At 43.9% G+C, this 19,691-nt stretch overlaps 2 protein-coding genes across 4 annotated transcripts in view; both read left to right on the top strand.

Annotated features, from left to right (window-relative positions):
- The first annotated feature begins 1,886 nt into the window (after positions 1 to 1,886).
- On the top strand, positions 1,887 to 12,947 carry abcd1 (ATP-binding cassette, sub-family D (ALD), member 1). 3 transcript variants are annotated; one of them, XM_026332958.1, is made up of 17 exons: positions 1,887 to 1,941; positions 3,312 to 3,597; positions 3,686 to 3,798; positions 3,928 to 4,085; positions 4,221 to 4,408; positions 5,113 to 5,287; positions 5,369 to 5,559; positions 5,671 to 5,851; positions 5,978 to 6,120; positions 6,444 to 6,618; positions 6,952 to 7,046; positions 8,111 to 8,256; positions 9,472 to 9,617; positions 9,979 to 10,063; positions 10,191 to 10,316; positions 10,561 to 10,648; positions 11,360 to 12,947. In XM_026332958.1, exons 2-17 carry the CDS (start codon positions 3,469 to 3,471, stop codon positions 11,462 to 11,464), a joined length of 2,244 nt encoding a protein of 747 aa, XP_026188743.1. In that variant the 5' UTR covers positions 1,887 to 1,941; positions 3,312 to 3,468; the 3' UTR covers positions 11,465 to 12,947. The 3 variants fall into 3 exon arrangements, 2 of the variants coding, with proteins under 2 accessions (XP_026188743.1, XP_026188744.1); XM_026332959.1 differs by lacking the exon at positions 1,887 to 1,941 and adding an exon at positions 1,965 to 2,470; XR_003297279.1 differs by lacking the exons at positions 10,561 to 10,648; positions 11,360 to 12,947 and having other exon boundaries at positions 9,486 to 9,617.
- Positions 12,948 to 13,339: 392 nt separating this feature from the next.
- plxnb3 (plexin B3) overlaps positions 13,340 to 19,691 on the top strand; it is a 41,100-nt gene continuing 34,748 nt past the window's right edge. The window contains exon 1 of the mRNA XM_026332977.1: positions 13,340 to 13,542. The gene's annotated coding sequence lies outside the window, so the exon portion shown is untranslated. The remainder of the gene's footprint in view (positions 13,543 to 19,691) is intronic.

Below are 19,691 nucleotides of genomic sequence, written 5' to 3'. Positions count from 1 at the left end.
TTTTCTAACACTGTCGGAATTGCTTCCCCAATCTAGAGAAAACATTTTGTCCAGATTGACCCTCATCCTAACCTACTTAGATGCCTTAATAATAAGGTCCATTGCCATGGTAAAAACTAATGGTGAGGTTGCATCCTACCATAATGCCTATTTTAATTGTTGCCATACTTTGTTGTAAAACATACCTGGATGTCATTAAAGTAATTTGTCACAAAACCTTTTACTATCCCTAGTACCTTAAAGTAATCTAGTACTTCCCACAGTACACTGTGTGGTACAGATCCAAAGGCATTTATGAGATCTAAGAAAACCACATGCAAGTCTCTTTTTTTCTCTTTGCTGACTGAATTGGGTGCCAGATCATGCTTTTGTGTGCTCCAAGCATCCAGAAAAACCTGGGACTCCAGCTTTCTGCACTGAGGTGTCAAACTTGTGACTCTCTAGGTAACTTGACAGCCTTTGTGCCACTAAAGAAAATCTTACCTTTTCCATTCAGAAGGCAAATGGGCCTAAATTGTTCTGTCAAAACAGTGTTTCTCCTTAGAAATAAATATCCCTCCTCCTCGCCTCCATGATTTAAGAACAAGCTGTTTTCTCCATGCTACTCTAAGAAGCTTCCATAGCAACTTCAACACATCTGGAGCATATCTGTACAGCTTGTAAGGCACACCATTAGGCCCAGGGGCTGAACCTGACCTTGCTTTCCGAACTAACCCTTCCACCTCTCTTAATGTTGGTGCTTTTACATTGATAGGGTGTTCAACTGCCCCAGTGAGGGGCATACATAGACATAACATACTGTCCTTATCATTATCATTCTTTTCTAAAAATGCCTCTAGTTCTTTCTTAGGCAAATTTAATGTGCCACTTTTCTCCTTATCAAAAAGAGTCTTGGTGAAATTGTATGGATCTTTATAAAAACGTGTCCTAGCTTGTTCCTTTTTTCCTTATTTCCTGCTGCTGCCTTGATTTGACTATCTGTCCTGTTGCTTTAACCGTACTCTCACAAACCCCAAATCTTCCGATGCCATATTTATAATGAGCCATTCGCAGTTTCACTGTACCGGCCAGGTGTACTTAGACTTGCATGGCTTAATCTTTGAGGCAAGCATATGCTACTGGCAGGATCGACCAGGTAGCCCTCGAGGCATCTTCTCGAGCTTCTTCTCAACTGTGCCTTTCAAACCTTCCAGAGCACCTACTAAATCTGAGTTAATAATAGGTTTCTGCCCTCTGCCCTTCTCTTTCTTTGGCTGCCTATGCTCTACATGCTCCAGCTGTTTGGTGCTGTCATCTGTCTCCCCCTCACTGGTGGGAGATGCTGATATCTGTCACACTTATTAGTCGGTTGCAGGATTTAACTTGACTGACTTGAGTGACTTCTTAGGAAGTATACTGCTCAGTGTGGGGGTACTGGTCACTGCCTCATTCACATTGTCTCCAAGCACCCTGTCCTACCGTGGTGTGTTCTGAGGCCCTTACTTCCAGGCTTATATAACTAGTTATACCCAAGTTCACAAAAACACATCATCTACAAACGCAGAAATACACAACAGCTAAAAAGGTTTCTGTAAGCAGCTAACTGTTAACAAACAGCTAACAGTAAACAACTAACAGAAAAGTTAACCAACAGCTAACAACTAACTAATAGCTAACTGCTAACAACAAACAACTAACAGAAAACAGTTAACCAACAGTAAATAACTAGTTAACAGCTAACAACTAATAGCTAACAGCTTACAACCAACAGTAAAAAACTAATAGCTAACAGCAAACAGCCTATAGTATTATCGGTTAACAACAAAGTGAGCTGTAAAGGTGTTTGGGAGAAGGAAAGGTCTCTGTAAGGAAGTAGGAAGAAAGCAGACGAGCCGAGGAAGCAAGCAAGCAAGCTGATGAGGCGGGTGAGTGTGTGTATCGGGAAGCGGCCCGTCCTCTCAGGTAAACTGAACTCTGTCCTGCTGATAAACATCAAAGCTAACTACATAACGGAATAAAGTGCGGCCTGATAGCGGAGAACGACAAACTAGCTTAATGGCGTAACGCTATCCGTGTCCCAGGCAGGTTCTGGACCAGGCTCGTTGATTAAACCGTTTCTTTTATGTTCACATCAGAGAAACAAAGTTCCTGTTAGCAGCTAGCCTCAGTTAGCATCGCTGCCTGAGCTGCCGGGTTATTCTACCCGGGTAAAAGTTTTAGCTCGGCTTGGTGTCATCTCAGTGGCGACGGCAACGCGGTTTATAGTCGACAGTTTATGTGTGTTTTCTTGTGTCGGTGAATAACAGCTGCTCCGTGCTGTTAGCCAGCGGCTGCACTTTAACCGGAGCTAACCGACCGGAACTGGACCAACCGTACCGCCGCTGCTTTTAATCCGTTTCACTGTTTTTTTTCACGGGTGTGAACAGACCAGGTGTTTCTGAACTACCTCGGTTTGTTAAAGCGGGTTTAAAGGACGGAGAGGGCGCATGCTGTGAGTCACAACGTTAGAAAAACTTTACGCTAACGTTTCATTAACTACACTGTTTTAATCATGTAATACTGTTGTTGCTGCATTAAAAGTACTAAAACTACTGTGTAAAAATACTCCGTCATAAGTAAAAGGCCTGAACTAGCAATGCTATTCCAGTAAAGTCAGGATACTCCGGAATATGTACCTATTGAATATTGATTTTTTTTTTTTTTTACTACAGAGAAATTACAGTGAAGACATCACCATGCACTTTGACGAACTGTGAATGGTCATTCTCACAGTTTTGTATGTTTTGTTGAGTAAACAGTTACCCTATTAATCCTATTTGATGAAGGAAATGATTGTCTGATCAATAAGTAATGAAAATAATTGTTGGTTGCAACTCCAGTTGGTAAATTATGACAGATCCGATACAAGCAAAAGAGCACAGACAGACTATACCAGACTGTTATAGAGTACTAAAGTACAAAAAAATATCTCAAACATGGTGAAGAATGAACTTTCACACACATCATAAAAACCTTCTGAAGCTCTTGCTCTTGCAATGGTGGAATGGTGGGAGTAGTAAATCAGGTGTCATCCTTTGTGTTTTGGGACTGGAATAAGAGAGTAATATAATCATTTTAGATAATCATTTTTTTCAAAATGTGTGAGTTTCTCCCTCATGCGTCAGCAAGCACACACATAATCTGTGTCGACCGATTCTGTAACTTCCTGAAACCAAGAATCCTTGCTTAGTGATTGGTTGTCTGTGTGCAGTTCATGTTCATACCTGAGGTCGACATTGTTACCTCCACCTTCAACCATAAACTCTGAACTACTACTTCTCACACCTGTGCAGGTGAAGAATCAGACTCTTAAGATGATCATGTTGTTTCCATGACGGTAAAACTGACACCCTTGGTGGACCCCACTGGGACAAGGCTCAGTTCTGACTCCTACTCCTGTGACCAGCCCGTTGTTACTGTCCTCTGATTGGTCACCTGTCTGTCAGCAGCATGCTGCTGACCTATCAGAAGCTGCCAGCTCAGCTGAGGCGGAGCTCCAGGCTGAGAAAGGTGACAGCTGTGCTGCTCACCGCCTACGCTGTCAAAAAATTGTCTCCTTATATCTGGAGTAGGATACAGGTGAGACAGCACGCACACATGGACACATACACAAACACAAACACACACACACACTGTGGGTTACTGGGCATATTTGTTTTGCTTTCAGAGAAGTGCAGCAGGTAAAAAGCTGGATGGAGATAACCTCCCTGTGAGTGTGGTCACCTCCTCCCACAGCTTGGTGGAAAACAACATAGTGAAGAAGTCGAAGGGTGACAGCAGGTATTTGTCAGCTACCTGTCTTTCTGTGTTTGTGAACATGCATTTCAGTTAGAAACCATTGTGAGGATGTTTCTGATGCATTGTTAGGGTCCACACAATGAACCCAGTGTTACACTTCTTTGTCCTCAGGTCTCCATCAGTGAACAAGGAGTTTGCTCTCAGACTGTCTCGTCTGTTGAAGCTCTTGTTTCCACGGTTCCTTTGTCCAGAGATCGGTCTGCTAGCTCTGCACTCCCTCACACTGATGTCCAGGACCTTCCTCTCCATCTACGTTGCTGCTTTGGATGGTCAGTCCCTGTCTGTCTGTTCATGGAAAGATTCTACGACTATGTCTGGACTTTGACTTTTTCTGCATTTGTTACATCTGTTTCATTGTCCATCATGTCGAACATCTATAATAATCAAAACTATTGATTTCTCAGGTGTTATAGTGAAGTGTATTGTACAGAAGGATCCTCAGGCCTTTGTGCTGCAGCTCTCTAAGTGGCTTCTCATCGCAGTTCCTGCAACTTTCATCAACAGTGCCATCAGGTTCCTGGAGGGTCAGTTGACCCTCAGCTTCAGGGGCCGATTGGTCAATCATGCCTACCAGCTGTACTTCGCCAACCAGGTAACATGCACAGGCTGGAAAAGACCTGATGTTTACTGAATAGAGAATAAATATGACACCAGTGCTGTATTTGCATGAGGCAGGCTTGGGGCCTGCTGACTTACCTGTTTTTGCTGCTGCTGGCCTAGTCTAATTTGCCTGAGCATGTTCAGTGTGGGTGCAGTCGAAGAGGGGAGTGGTTCTCAGATACCGGAACACACTTTTGAGGCTTTTCTGTGTCTAACTCAAACAAACACCATTATTGAGAGGGTGCCCACCTGATCATCCTGTAGACCTGCCTGCTCCCTCACACACTGAAGCGCCACAGTGCTTTTGAATTCCGTCCAAAGGTTAGGTTGATGTAATTGGTAGTATTAATAGGAGTGTGAGGAGAGCGCAGAATATAAATGCTCACTCATTCTTTGGCACATTGGTAACTGTGCATCAGAGTATCAGATGAGTGGTGAACAAACACAGATGCTATGTGGAAGTCAACACTGTCACTGTGCATCATCATCATCATACTATGGGATAAAACCAAAAACCCTGGCTACATATACATTTCAGCTCCTGAATGCCGCATGCTTGTTTTATTTGCTAACACATGCAGGGTGATGTGTGTGGTCTGTAGTCGGGAAATGTCACAAAGCTCGTTGAAACATGCATTGTGTTGTGTATTTCAAAAAAGTTTTTGCGTTTGACCCGTCTTGTGTCTCTGTCTACAGACTTACTACCGTGTCAGCAACATGGATGGCCGTCTGTCCAATCCTGATCAGTCTCTGACTGAGGACATTGTCATGTTTTCCGCCTCCATCGCCCACCTCTACTCCAACCTGACCAAACCCATCCTGGATGTGGTGGTCACCTGCTACACCCTGGTGCGCACTGCTCAGTCCAAAGGTACAGACATGTTATTGTGGTGACATTAGCCACGCTAATGGTCGGAGTGTATCTGTGATCACTGTGAACTTCCTACTGTAGGGGCAAGCACCACATGGCCATCGGTCATCGCTGGCCTGGTGGTGGTACTCACCGCTAAAGTCCTGCGTTCCTGCTCGCCTCGATTCGGGAAGCTGGTGGCAGAGGAGGCAAAGAGAAAAGGAGACCTGAGATACATGCACTCACGCATCATCGCCAACTCTGAGGAGATCGCGTTCTATGGAGGACACAAGGTAAATAGTGTCCCTGGGTACAGGCTGTCCTCCGTAGGACACAGCTGTAGCTCCGTACAGGACATGTGGTCATCGCCCTCACCATTCACTTTGGGTGTGTTTGATTTGTAGGTCGAGATGGCCCAGCTGGAGAGGAGCTACACATCCCTGTCCTCTCAGATCCACAAGATCCTGCTGAAGCGACTGTGGTATGTCATGTTGGAACAGTTCCTCATGAAGTACGTATGGAGTGCCTCGGGCCTGGTGATGGTTGCTGTACCCATTATCACTGCCACAGGATACTCCGAATATGGTAAATACACACCAGAACATATTGAATGTGGAAATGTGCACAGATAGTATCTGAAATTTGACAGACCAGTAATGTACCAGGTGTGGAAAACATGTTGATGTGACCGTTGACCTGTCTGGCCTGCAGACTCTGATGAGGTGAAGCAGGCAGCCATGGTGATGAAAGAGGAGGAGCTGGTGAGTGAGAGGACTCAGGCCTTCACCACAGCGAGAAACCTCCTGAACGCTGGAGCCGATGCTGTAGAGAGAATCATGAGCTCCTACAAGGAGGTGTGTGTCCTTCTCCTCTTTTAGCTAATCCTCTTTCCCTTTACCTGCTCTTTAAGCTCCTCCTCCTCTTCTTTACCTCTTCTTTCGGTTTCTTCTTTCTTCCTGTCTATTCCCTCTAGTCCAGTCGTCCCGCTCTGTGCCATCTCCTCCTTCACTTATTCTTTCTCCTCATGATTTTCATTATTTATTCACTGAATCTGCCTCGTGTCTTCTCCTCCTCTTCTCTCAGCCTGTATCTGATTGGTCGGTCCTGGTGCAGATTATCAGCTGTGGAATATGAATCCCACGCAGTGGGGAAACTACGTGTGTTTGTGTTTTTCCAGGTGACAGAGTTGGCAGGTTACACAGCGAGAGTCTCTGAGATGCTGGATGTGTTTGAAGATGTGAATCAGGGAATCTACCGTCGCTCTGCCGAAGGAGCCGAGGAAGTACCAGCACCAGGAGGGGAAGCCGTGGTTCAGCACGGGCAGAGAGTCTGTGGTCGTCTGGAGATCAGAGGTGAGTCTACCTGAGTTGCACAGCAGGTATTTAGAGAAAGGAAGAGCCATACTTCACACTTTACTCTTTTTTTTTCTGGATATGAGGGAGCAGTAAAAACATCAGATTAATTTTAGTGACATCTGATTGCCGTAATTAGGTGTCATTGCCACTGACGTGAATAACAATCTGACCATATTTCTGACCGTATTTCCCACATGGTCGCTGGACTCTCTAACATCACGTTTCTGACCATGGAGTTGCCAAAAACTGTGGTTGCTGTGAAATCACCTGGTTCAGACTCATTCAGCTCCGGCAGTGTTCTTCCTTCTCATCCTGAACTTGTCGCTGCAGGTCAGGTGATCAGTGTAGAGAAGGGGATTCGCTGTAAGAACCTCCCCATCATTACACCGACTGGAGATGTGGTGGTGTCCAGCCTCAACATCCAGGTGAGCACACCTGTTGTAATGTTTCATATGAACATATGTTAGAACAGATGTGTTTCAGTCAGTTCCTGCACTACAGTGCTCTTCACAGGAGCAACAGCTGAGAGTGGATCAGACTCTGGAGGGTGCGTCCAACGCATAGCAGGCAATAACATGAAAAGACTGTCTGTCTGTTTATCTGTCAGTCTGACTAGCTGTCTATCTGTGACTGTCTGTCTTAATGACTGTCTTTGTCTCTCTGGCTTACTGACTGTCTGTCTGTCTGATTGAGTGCAGTGGGTGTTGGTGACCACATGGTGTCAGTTTTGAACCCTGCGTCCTGTATCAACAGACGTTTGTGATGTCGTCACTGTGGTACTGAGCACACTCAGTGCTGTAACTCGTTTTTCTTTGTGGTGTCTCTTTAATCTTTTTGTCTTTTCTTCTTGTCTTGGTTTTTCAACCAGGGTTTTCATCCACGCCTGAGGTCAGAGGTCACAGCAGAGCCTGCAGCTCATTAGCATTTAGCATTAGCATTTAGTGAGACCCTGACAGAGTGTGTCTGTGTGTGTTGTAGTTGCGTGTTTTCGGGGAACCTCTGGAGACAATAGAGGGATTATAGAGTAAAATTCTTGTGGTATAGACTCAGAGAGGAAGAGAAGTGGAAACATGACAGAAGAAGAAGAACACTGATGGAAACAGAAACTTCTCTCTGTCGTCTGCTTCTCGACCTTTGACCTTTCTGTTCTGGCAGCTGCTTTGTAATGGGTCAGTGAGTGTTGCTGTGAGGAGGATTTCAAAGAGCTGGTTCATTGACCCATTAGAGTCTGAGGACCGTTAACATGAAGAGTATCAGTGGCAGTGTGGTGTGGGCTCTAGCACTGCTGGTCCACCTTAGCCTGCTCTCATTGACCTCAGGCACCAAAGTGAAAGTGCAGTGGATGTGAAGAATTCTTTGTGACCAGCTCAGTCCTGACAGTGCTGTCACGAAGCTGGTACATCCTTTTCATCAAAGACCAGCGAACAAGTGCAGGATTGTGGTGTGTGTCCTCCTGGGTTTGTCTCAGGTGTGTCTCTCTATGTCTCAGGTGGACGAGGGCATGAACGTGTTGATCACAGGTCCAAATGGCTGCGGGAAGAGTTCTCTGTTTAGGATCCTCAGTGGACTGTGGCCAGTCTATGGAGGAGTCCTGTACCGTCCAGAACCACAGCACATGTTCTACATCCCACAGAGGTATTACTACTTCTACCACAACCACTACCACAATTGTATGGTCCAGAACCACAGCACTTTTTCTTTTTTTTTGGAATGAATGAATGAACGAATCTTTCTAGTCATTTTATGCACACAGTGGTCCAAAAAAAACAACAAAATTGAGTTAGCAGAACAGCTGTGATAAATAATTGAAAAACTAAAACAAACATCAGTGCAGCAACAGTGCAATGTTTAAAGTGAGGTAGTGCTAACGGGGAGTTCCTTGTTCCAGTCTTGTCTTCTACTGAAGTATAAGATGTTTAAGTGTATTACGTATGTACCATCAATAGACACAGATAGCAGCAGTAGAAACAGGTATCAGTGTTGCACACATGTTCATGACTTGGAAACGATGTACACTGTTGTGTGTAATAGATTGTATCAAAAGAGTCTATGCAGTGCAAATAGTGTGGACAGTTAGTTGTATTGTGTGATCAAGATTTAAATGTTTGATTCATAGCAGCCACAACTCTGAGGAAGAAACTGTTCTTGAGTCTGGTTGTGTGGGAGTACACTTGGCTTTGTAAGGCCTCCCTGATGGGAGGCCTGTGTGCTGTATAAGTCCTCCATCACTGGGATTTGATCAGTTTCATGATATTGATGCTGCTCAGACTCTGTTCCATGGGAGGAAGTCTGACCCTGTAAGCCAGCTAAAGACACAACTGGATTCCATACTGAGACATTCGGGCCTTGAACCTCCCTGGAATCTCTGATCCAGTCACAATTCCAGCTACCTGCTGGTCCCCTGTACTGCTGTCATTGGTGCTAGATCATAGCTGACGCTCTCAGTGACTGGCAGAATCTGAACGTGTCCAAGGAAGAAACCAGACTTGCTTGACACCCCCTCAAGACCGTGAACCTGGATTTTGCAGATGTAAAAAAAATCCAGGTCTAGGTAATAAGTTTCTCAAAATTCTGCAAAATCTATTTGCATCCAGGTACTGATGTAGTTGTCAGCATCAAGTCCTCCTGAAGAATCTGGTCATCCTTGGTCAGACGGTCTCTACACTCTGAGTTGACTATTTATGGTGGTCATCTAGCCAGTTCTGTGGTTGCAGAATGCTTGTTCTCTCTCACATTTCAGGTTGATGTACCCCTTGTGGGACCAGAACAATTGAACACCACTGTTGTAGACTAGTGGTCCTAGGAATGGAGTAGTACAGTAGTACTTATGTTGTCCTGTGCCCTGCACAGGCCCTACATGTCAGAGGGGACCCTCAGGGATCAGGTGATCTATCCAGACTCAGTGGAGGAGATGGTTCAGAGGGGGATTACAGACTCAGATCTAGAGGAGATCCTTCGGACCGTTCACTTGCTCTACATTTTGGACCGGGAGGGAGGTCAGTGTTTATTTGTGTACTCTTAGAAACAGGTGTGTTTTAGAATTCATTAGTCTTAGGATGAAGGTGATCCTCAGGTAATCAGTCTTCAGTCAAAACCGAACTCTGTAATGATGTTACAAGGTTCCTTGGATGCTGATGTCACAGCACCAATCTGCTTGGAGCAGCTAAAAGTACATGTGTAGAGTTTAAACATGTACACGTAGCTTATATATGTGTGGTGATTATTTTACTAAATTTCTGCTTTAACTGTAGTATCCCTGACAAAGTACAACACAGTGATACACAATACTATACACTAGTACACAGTACAGCAGAATACGACACAGTGGTACATGTTACTGTAATACATTGTGTGCAGGCTGGGAGTCCGTCAATGACTGGAAAGACGTTTTGTCTGGAGGAGAGAAACAGAGGATGGGGATGGCTCGCATGTTCTACCACCGGTATTTACTGTTTGCTGACTGTTTACTCACCGTTTACTTTCTATTTACTGTTTACCTGATACTGACTCTTCCTATCCTGTGGATGTAATGGCTCTCTCTCTCTCTCATTCTTTTGTCTCTCGCCCAGTCCCCGGTACGCTCTGTTAGACGAGTGTACAAGTGCCGTCAGCATTGACGTGGAGGGAAATATCTTCCAGGCTGCAAAGGATGCTGGGATAGCACTGTTGTCAATCACACACAGACCGTCACTGTGGTCAGCATCCACACACATATACACACACTAGCCCCTAACCCTGCCCTGAACCTTAAACCCTGGTCTGAACCCTCAGACAGCTCTCTGAAGCTATAAGGATCAGACATGTCCTCACTGTGCACTGCTGCTATACAAGTACACACAAACAAGTTTTACTTCCATCCTGCAGGGGGCAGCAGAGCTTTAAGTGGCTGTCAGCTGCCACACCCTGCTCCTAACCTGTCCTCCTCTTCTTCTCCAACAGGAAATACCATACTCACCTGCTTCAGTTTGATGGAGAGGGAGGATGGAGGTTCGAACCTTTGGATGCCTCCACTCGTCTCTCTCTGCAGGTCTGTTCATGTATTTATCTGTTTTTCAAAGGGACAGATCTGTTCCTTGACTGTCCTAAAGAAAGCTCTGAACCACATCAGACAACCTGCAGAGTCTGATGTGGTTTTACTTTCCCCAGTGCAGTACCTGAGTGCACTTTGTTTGACTGTATCAGTTGAGGTTCACTGCCCCTATGAGGGATTACCCTGTGTCCAAAACCCCACAACCCTATTGAATTCATGTCAGGTGCTGATGGTTTGTTTATTTTTTTTCCACCAGGCCTGGACCTGGGCCAGATTATGTCTAAAAATCAGTCCTTCAGCAAAAGCTAGGACAGGGTTTCTATATCAGAACTTAGAACCACCCCCTAGAACTTCATCTGTATATAGTTTTAAGACTTTTGTTATATTTGAAATATAGCAAAAGTCTTTTAGTCCTCAGTGCAGGAACATTCTCACTGTGTAGAATCGTCCTCATCGGGCAGAAATAATGATATCGAACCCAAATGTGTCCACCATGGTTGATGTTTGTCAGATGTAAAAATAACTGGATCTGACCCACAGACCTTCTGATTGCTGCTTTTGCAGTTGCTGTGGTTACCATGGTAACTTCCAGCTGCACACGCTTCCATCACACATGAAGTGTGTGTGTATATTTGTGGTGTAAAAATGCATTGAGATTACAGCTAAACTTTATTTAAAACAGTTTGACTGATTCCTCTCTGGTCTCAGGAGGAGAAGCAGCGCCTGGAGACCCAGCTGTCGGGAATCCCAAAGATGCAGCAGAGACTGGCAGAGCTCTGTGTGCTGCTGGGGGATCGGAAGGAGGATGAGTGAACGGATGATGCAGAGGAGTCACTGCTGTGTTTAATGGTTACCATGGAGACACAATCAGCAGGTCATGTGACTAAAACTGTTGCTAAACTTCCTGTCAGTGACTCAGAAATCTACTTCTTCCAACATCTGGTTTTTGTGAACAGATGTTTCTTCACTGGCCCTCCAATTACTGTCTCATCACTGTAAGTGGTGAGAGGTGTTGGGAAACATTATACACCTGAAAATAAAAATAATTAGGGACGTACTGATATGAGGCTAATCAGAGCCAATTACTGGTCATTTTGGGAATAATATCTCCTAAGTAAATTGATATGTTTATTTTTCTAATACAAAGAAAATGTAATGATTGTTTTGTAATGATACATTGGAACGGTCCTTGTTGATGAGCCTGTAGCAGCGACAGGAACCAATCTCATGAATGTGCGACATTATGCGATACCGATCATTTTCCACCATTTCAATTTTCCCATTAGCCACTGATGATGCATCCCTAATCAATATCTTTACCCCCTATCTACTGGCAGTAGTCCATTACTGTCCATTGATCAAACAGATTGCCAAGGACTCCTGCTGAGTCTCCTGTGGACAAATGACAGAACTGCATTTTCTGCCTCCCAGTCGAGCTAGACCTGCACCTGGACCTGGACCGTAGTTGTGGTCTGGACCTGCAGGACATTGCAGTACTGGAGCCAAAACATGAAGCCTGTTTTTATATATGTCTGTAACTACAGCTGACCTACACTCAGTGGTGCACCTGAACACACCATGGATGATGCCTCATTTACTTCACGTTGGTTGCTCACTAGTTTCTACAGATTCAATAAGAATATGAATCTCTTTCAGTCACCACAAGATTCGGTTCATGAAAAGAAAGAGTCAAAGCCACAATTCAACTTCTATTCCCAGGGCGCATTTCAGCATTAGACAGCTACTCACAGAGCTTAAGTCACGTGCTGTAGCCATTCACTGTAAATTCATCACACAAGTAGAGACTTGCTCACAAATACCACAGGTGTGGCTGTTAGGAGGGAATCTGTATCTCCTGGTGAACAACACCCAGAGGATGATGGGAACTGTAGTGCCACAATGATCTCAAAGACAGAAAAGCATGAAATGAGAAATAAAACCAGTTGAGACTAGAGAGAAGATGACAAAGTCAGATTTAGTCACAGACCTTAAAGGTCACCTGCTCAGGTCATGTGACTGTAGCTGGATTTTAAAATGTGCCATTTTGACTTTTACTGTTTGTACAATCTAATGTTTTTATTGAAGCTGATAGAAAGTAGAAGTGTTATAATCACTGAGTTTCAGCTGATCAATAATGTGCTGCTGTATTTAAATGAAACTTTATTATAGAGAAAACTTTTAACATGCTTTATTGTGCAATGTGATGAAGATGCTGGGAAAATGATGTGATGAAGGTGATGTTTGTTGTCAGAGAGGACGAAGATGCTAAAATACAATAAAATTTAATAACTTGTGATTGTATTGTGCTTCTCAAGATAAAGCTCATCAGAATAGAAAACACACTTTAAAAAAAGTTGGATGACAAGAATTAAAATGAGACTAAGCAAAGACATTTACCACTGAAAATGTTTGCATCTGTTTATTTTTTTACACCTCAGCCATTAAAAACAGGTTTTAGTGTGCTCTAGATTATGTAGATGAATTATAATTTAGTCTTTTTTTTTTCATGAGCTCTGTGTGGTTAAGGAAAAACTGTCCAACTGAACCTGAAAACCAGACTAAGAAAAAAACCAGAACAAGCTCCTTTTATTTAACAATCAGTTCTTTTTAAAACTTCTGCACAGTGGCAGAGACCTGGGAGCCAGACACTTCCCCTGCCGCAGGTTGTCGGTTCTAATCTCTGCCTAGAATCCAGGCACTGGCACCACCACTGAGGAGCGCCAGAAAATCCTCCCGGCGCCGCGCGGAGTGGGGCGGGGTCTCTTGCGGACCTGTTGTGCGGCTCTCAGTGCGGATCGTTCAGGTTTCTCTACTGGACTCTGCGGGATTCTGTTAGTTCCTTCCGGCGGGTCGAACTCCGGCTTTCCCGTGGAGCAACCAGCTGAGTCCAGGTGAGTCTGACTCGGATCGTACTGTCCCCCTTTTCTGGGCTCCAACTTGTCCCAAGCCGCAGCTTCTGCAGGAAGGAGCGAGCGTGTGTTTAAGTCAGGCGTGTCTGACAGCTACGTACCAGACTCCGTTCAGAAATGTGCCGGTTTGGGATGTTGTCGCGTATCTTTTACAAAGTCAAGCGGAGAAAAGCTACCAAAGGTGTTTCGCGTCTGCAGAGGGGACGTTCTTTAATTCGGTTCGCAATATTTATTTACATGTCAATGTTAAATGTTGGGTGCCCGAATTTAATACACAGTCGTTAAACCCACTGCGGCGGAGACTGAAAAACAGCGGGTTTAAAAGTAGAGAATTCTGTCACGGCGTCTGGTTTGTGTGAGCCGAATTTACGAAGAACGCGTGGAGATTTCAATCAGCTCTTTATTTCAGTTCATCCGAGTTTTGTCTGTGAGCGGATCAATGGGAAAGTTTTATAAGTTTTCACTGTGTCGGGTGTTCCCGGTGTTACCAGCCTGTCCTGGCACGGCACGGCTTAGCCCGCAGCCGCATACTGAATAACTGACATTCCAGCGAGCGGACAGACACACACACTCACACACACACTCACACACACACTCACACACACACTCACACACATACTGTGGTGTTTCTTGGAGGAACTGAATTAGAAGTCACCTTTGGGACGTCAGAAACACGTGACAACCTGTGGCTCAGGTGTTCCGTTGGATTATCAGGAAAATTCAATATTAATATTATCATTGATTAATATGACGATCGATTAATGGTTGTGCTTATTTTCTACGTTTGGTTTTTATTGGAGCAAGAGCCCGGAACCAAAAAACCTTTACTCTTTAGTTTTTAGTTTTGTGGATAGTTTTTGTGACAGGTTTTGGTATTTTTTTACGATCGATGAGCAAAATATTCCAGATTAATTGATAGATTGCAGCTTTGTGCAGCAGTGATTTGGGAATGAGCAGCAAACTGATTTAATGAAGATTTGAAACTGGATTTGTGACCCACTTTAAGAGCTGCAGAGTGTCTAACTCTTTTTGGCCCCTGAGCAGTTGTGTGTGTCTTTTAAAAGCTTTTTCCTGAATACAGTTTATGTGGTTCAGTGATAATAAGTCAGCAGTGAGTCCCGGAGACCTGGTCCTGATCCAGTGCAGTCCAGACTCCAGTTGACATCATTCCGTTACTGTGGAGTCATCACCTGAAAGAAAGTGCGCTGGGTCCAGTTGGGTCTTGTTCTGTCTCCTGACAGTTTAATCAAGTGGTTTTGTGACTGGACGTCTGTGTCTGACTGCAGTGCTCACTGATACTATTTTACTTTTATACGTTTATTGTTATTATTATGATTTTTATTTTTGTTCTAAAATCAAATAATTAAAGTAAATAAATCATCATCAGTGTGACTGAAATGTACATGTGACTAATCTGAAGGATTTGGTCTGAGTCCAGATTCAGAGTCAGATTATTGTTTCTGCTTAATCACCTCTAATCTACACACACACACACGTAATGTGCTGCAATCTGCTGCACTCACACCAGTACACAGTCATACCCACACCATTATCACCAGTACACAGTCAGACCCACACCATTATCACCAATACACAGTCAGACCCACACCATTATCACCAGTACACAGTCAGAACCACTATAGTACCACCGGTACTCAGTAAGCTTCTTTAGAGTCCCAGGGTAGGTTTATCGTTCAGATGATGACCAGGTTCATGTTAGGACCAGGTTAAGGTCAGTAACTGAGAGTTGACCCCGGGTGGCCGCTGCTCCGTAAAGCTGGTCTCCACAGTGAAACAGCAAGAACCCACTCTAGTTTCAGTCTGACATGTTCATGTGTCTTCATTTTAAACTGGCACTGTTTTAGTTCCTGAGTTTCTAAAAGTATTGGGTCAAAAAAAAGCTCACGTTCTTTTCGTCCTTCACGAAGTCAGATAGAACCAGATTCAGGATTGAGCTTCATGAGGTCCAGGACCAGGACCCTGTAAGCCTTAACAAGCTAGTACTCTGAGAGTTTACATTGCAGGACAGAAGGGTGACTGTGCCAATGGTGAAAGTCAGGTGTGTCCCTCTGATGGTTGAGGTTTCCATGGTGACGGTGGTGGTAACCATGGTGATGAAGAGTATGGCTGACGGTGAGGACAGAAGGACCTCAGAATGATAGTGAAACCAACATGTGTGTGTTTCTAACTGGCAGTGATGAAAAATTCTGTTTGATGCTGAAGCTGAACCAGAAACCAGCCTGCAAACCAGCATATACACGCTGGTGCGCCTCCATGAAGGTAATAATAATAATGCTAACAAATTCCGGTTCTGGATCGATCAGGTATACACCGAATTTTGGGGTCTGGGTCTGGATTTTTGTGTTCATACTGAAAGTTGTGGATCTTGTTTTAGACCACCCTTGGGCTTCAGTTGAATTTCTAGGTTTGATTTTATGACACTCTTTGAACTTGTGGGATTTAACCCATTCTCACCCGAGATTCAGATTTTTCCCTTTGGGTGTGTTTGTGCTGAGTTTGTGCACTTTTGTCCTGTTGTACGTTTTTATTAAAAACTGTAAACAATTTGTTGTTGTAATGAGCTCAGCAGCCTGAAGGGAGCGCTGACGGGACTTTATCTTCATTAGTGGATGTGAAGTGAACTTGTAGAGTTTTAATTAACTGGTTCAAAAAGCTTTATTGACAGCACAGAGCTTCAGTGTTGACACTGCGTTAAGTTGATCCAAGAAGATCAGTGTCAATGCGGGTATGATTGTGGTATTTGTACGATCATTTCCATATTTGTACGATCACTAATTCTAACAACCCCTGAACCTACGAACATTTGTACGTGTTGTCATTTTTCCATTCTTTGCTTAACCGACCATATCACTTCAGCCTCGAACAAACCTTCTGTCTCAGCTGTTTGTGGTCTGAGCCTGGATTCACTCGGTGCTAAGGGACTAATGACAGGGCAGGGGTTGATCCTGAGGACACGCTGCCGGTGTGTGTGTTATTGTTTGTGTATGAGTGTATTATTGTCTTTGTATGTGTGTGTCGCAGCATCCTACTGTTTATAATGAAGGAGGAAATTCCCCCAGTGTGGTGAAAAGAGCTGCATTTACTGTCGCTGTTTCCATTTCCTCTGCTGGTTCAGCCTCTTCCTTCCTCTGACTGTCTGACTGTCTGACTCTCTGACTGTCTGTCTGACTGTCTGTCTGAATGACTTTCTGTGTGTCTGGTTGTCGGACTATCTGTCTGTGACTGACAGGTCACAGGTTACGGTTAATTTTGGGTGTCAGACTCGATTCAGAACAGATTACTCAATAACTGGATTTTATTGTTGTTCGAGTTCACTGACTCACAGTGAAGCTATCTGATGTGAGAGATTACACAGATTTTTCTTTTAAAAGAAAACTGCAGTTTGGTTCCCTGTGCATATGAATTATTCATAAAATAATTCCCCTTCATCTTGCAAAGTTAATTATTAAATCCAAAAATGTTCCCAGGCGCTCGTCCCCTTTGAAGATGAACAACAAGATGACATCTGTAAACCATCTGGGTGGAGCACTGAGCTCCACCTGTTTCATTCCAACACAGCAAAGAGAAACCACAATGCTAATGCATAACATATAAGACCTCCTCAGTCCAGAATTGTGGAAATCTCTATGTGGCCTCAAGTCAAACATCCACCTAACAGATTGTTAGAGGTTCAGACATTTTGTTTCTCATTCAAACTGTAATCGATGTGGGGTTTTTAGACGGGATGGAAGTTTTTTTTCCTTTTTGATGGAGCCTCAGTTACTAGTGGTTTCCAAATGCTTCTGCTGAACAGTGGTCAAGGTTGACAGATCGAATTTACGTCAATTAATTTACATGAAGTACCGCATCCTTTAATTGTCAGACTGTTCCTTTAAATTTAAACTGTTCTTTTTTTGTCAGACTCTTCCTTTAAATGTTGGGTTCTGCACTGTGGGAAGTTCCACGTGAATGTTCAGTCTGTGGAACAATGTGTTGTCTCTGGATCACAGTGAAGATTATCCTGCCTGAGTGTGTTACTGTGTGTGTGTGTGTCAGTGTGTGTGTGTGTGTCAGTGTGTGCGTGTGTAATTGCTATGTTGCAGTGCAGCTGTCTTCAGTCTCAGCATCTGTTCCGCCCCCGACTTGGAAACGCGCATTAACACGTGTTAAGTCGGCTTCTTGTTCTCCGATTTTTCTTTGGTCACCGATTCATCTCAGCTGATTTAGCATTTCCACTTCAGTGTAAAAAAAGCAAAACAAACAAGCAAACAAAACAAAATACATCACATTAGATTATTAATCTGCAGCGGTTTTCATAATTAATCGTTGCAGCAACTTTTCAAGAAAAACCGTCCAGACATCGTCACAGTGAGCTGAGCGGCTCATCATCTGCAACCAACACAGGTGACAACAATGTGAGCTGCACAGACAGCAAACTGTGTGTGTGTGTTTGTGTGTGTGCTCCAAACAGATTACAGCTCTATAATGTCTCATTTTGCTGTTACAACCATCAGATTAACTCCACAGATTAGTGAATGAAGGCAGGCAGCCTAATCTACTCGCTGTGTGTATTTCAGTGTGTGTGTGTCTGTGTGTATTTCAGTACCCATCTTACTATGGTTGTGTGGACACCTTTTACTCTGATACTGTTCTTGTGAGGACATTTTGGCTGGTCCTCACAACTTCAAATGATTTTTTTGAATGTGTGTGTGTGTGTGTGTGTGTGTGTGTGTGTGTGTGTGTGTGTGTCTGTCAGGGTCAGGTTTAATGGGGATTAAATCGGCTGGTGGCCTATTTGTAGACTTCAGTTTTAGTTTTAGTTTTTCTGCAAAGAAACTGAAATGCTGAGTGCAGACAGAAGAAACGAACAGCAGAATCAACAGAATCATTAGAGCCCTAACCTGATATCTTAACAGTCTATGATCTGAAACAAAAACATATGTAATGAACTGACCTTGGGGCTTTTCCACATTGATGCAGATATTTTTACACTGACTCTGTCACATGACCTGTCTCAAACAGGCGCCTGTTGTTTACTTCAGCTGTTTGTTTATCTGATTTGGTTGTAACAACAGCAGCGCTCCTGTCTAACTTCACATCATCTTCTTCCCTGAACTCCACGGTTTACGTCAGAATAATAAGTTTTACGCTCTGAGCTGTTGAACAGAGCCAGATGTTCGGCGGCTCTCACTCCATCGGACCTCGCTTCACACGCGAAACTCCTTTTGGTAGAAACTGAAACATTTGAAATGCAACAGAAAACCTTTGCAACCATAAATCATGTTTTGTCAGTGTTTGTAGACATCTTTATAACTGAGAGACAAAGAGGGACCAATCAGACCAGTTAGACCTGTTCAACGTGTATTCCGCACAGGAGCTGAGGTCCCAGGTTCACTCACCTGCACCTACGGACCTCTGGACTGGGCTTGATGAAAAAGATTGATGATAAAAGTCCGACTTTCCTCAGGTTGTTCTCATGATGAAATGTGCAGAGCAGCATCAGATCCAGATGTTGTCGTTATTTTCTCTCAGCAGATCAATAGTTTTTTGTTGGTTGAAATTTTTGGAGCTCCAGTGAACATTTCATTTGTACCTGAGATTGAGGTTACTGTCACTGAATCCTTCGATCATTAAATGACTGAAATCACGAATTGATCAGCAGAACATCTACTGGCTTGGGGTTTCTTTGTAACTGAAGGCTGCAGATCTGTCTGAAATGCTGTGGAGTCAGAGACACACTGATCTCATCATGTGATCAGTGAGTTGAAATACCAGGTTCAGATCCACATCAGGACCAGACCCAGACACAGATGTCCATGTAAACAGTGCGAGGATTTGCTACACACAGTGATTGTACATGGACCCAGCCTTCTTGTGCGCTTTAACTTTCAGGTTGTCCTTTTATGTAAGTCATTAGTTTTTAAAATATTTGCGGAGAAATCTTGAAACTCCAAGTGAAACAAGGAGCAGACCTGATTTGTCTCAGTTTCTGAAATACAACCAGGTCCTCACTTTTTATTTACCTAGTGTGAGTCTGGATCAAGACCTGAATCTGGTCTGACCCAGATCTGTTGGGGATCAGCCCATGCCACAGTAATCTGACTGAATCAGGACACTGTTGACAAGTGTCT

Source organism: Mastacembelus armatus, chromosome 7, assembly GCF_900324485.2.
Source record: "Mastacembelus armatus chromosome 7, fMasArm1.2, whole genome shotgun sequence".
Classification (NCBI taxonomy): Eukaryota; Metazoa; Chordata; class Actinopteri; order Synbranchiformes; family Mastacembelidae; genus Mastacembelus; species Mastacembelus armatus.
This window is presented reverse-complemented; position numbering and strand designations above follow the sequence as displayed.

Bases quoted from the DNA above. Each gene is read 5' to 3' on its own strand.
- abcd1 (XM_026332958.1), top strand. From the start codon at position 3,469: ATGCTGCTGACCTATCAGAAGCTGCCAGCTCAGCTGAGGCGGAGCTCC. The intron at 4,086-4,220 runs GTCAGTCCCTGT...TTGATTTCTCAG, and splicing joins CTACGTTGCTGCTTTGGATG to GTGTTATAGTGAAGTGTATT. The intron at 10,649-11,359 runs GTCTGTTCATGT...CTCTGGTCTCAG, and splicing joins CCACTCGTCTCTCTCTGCAG to GAGGAGAAGCAGCGCCTGGA.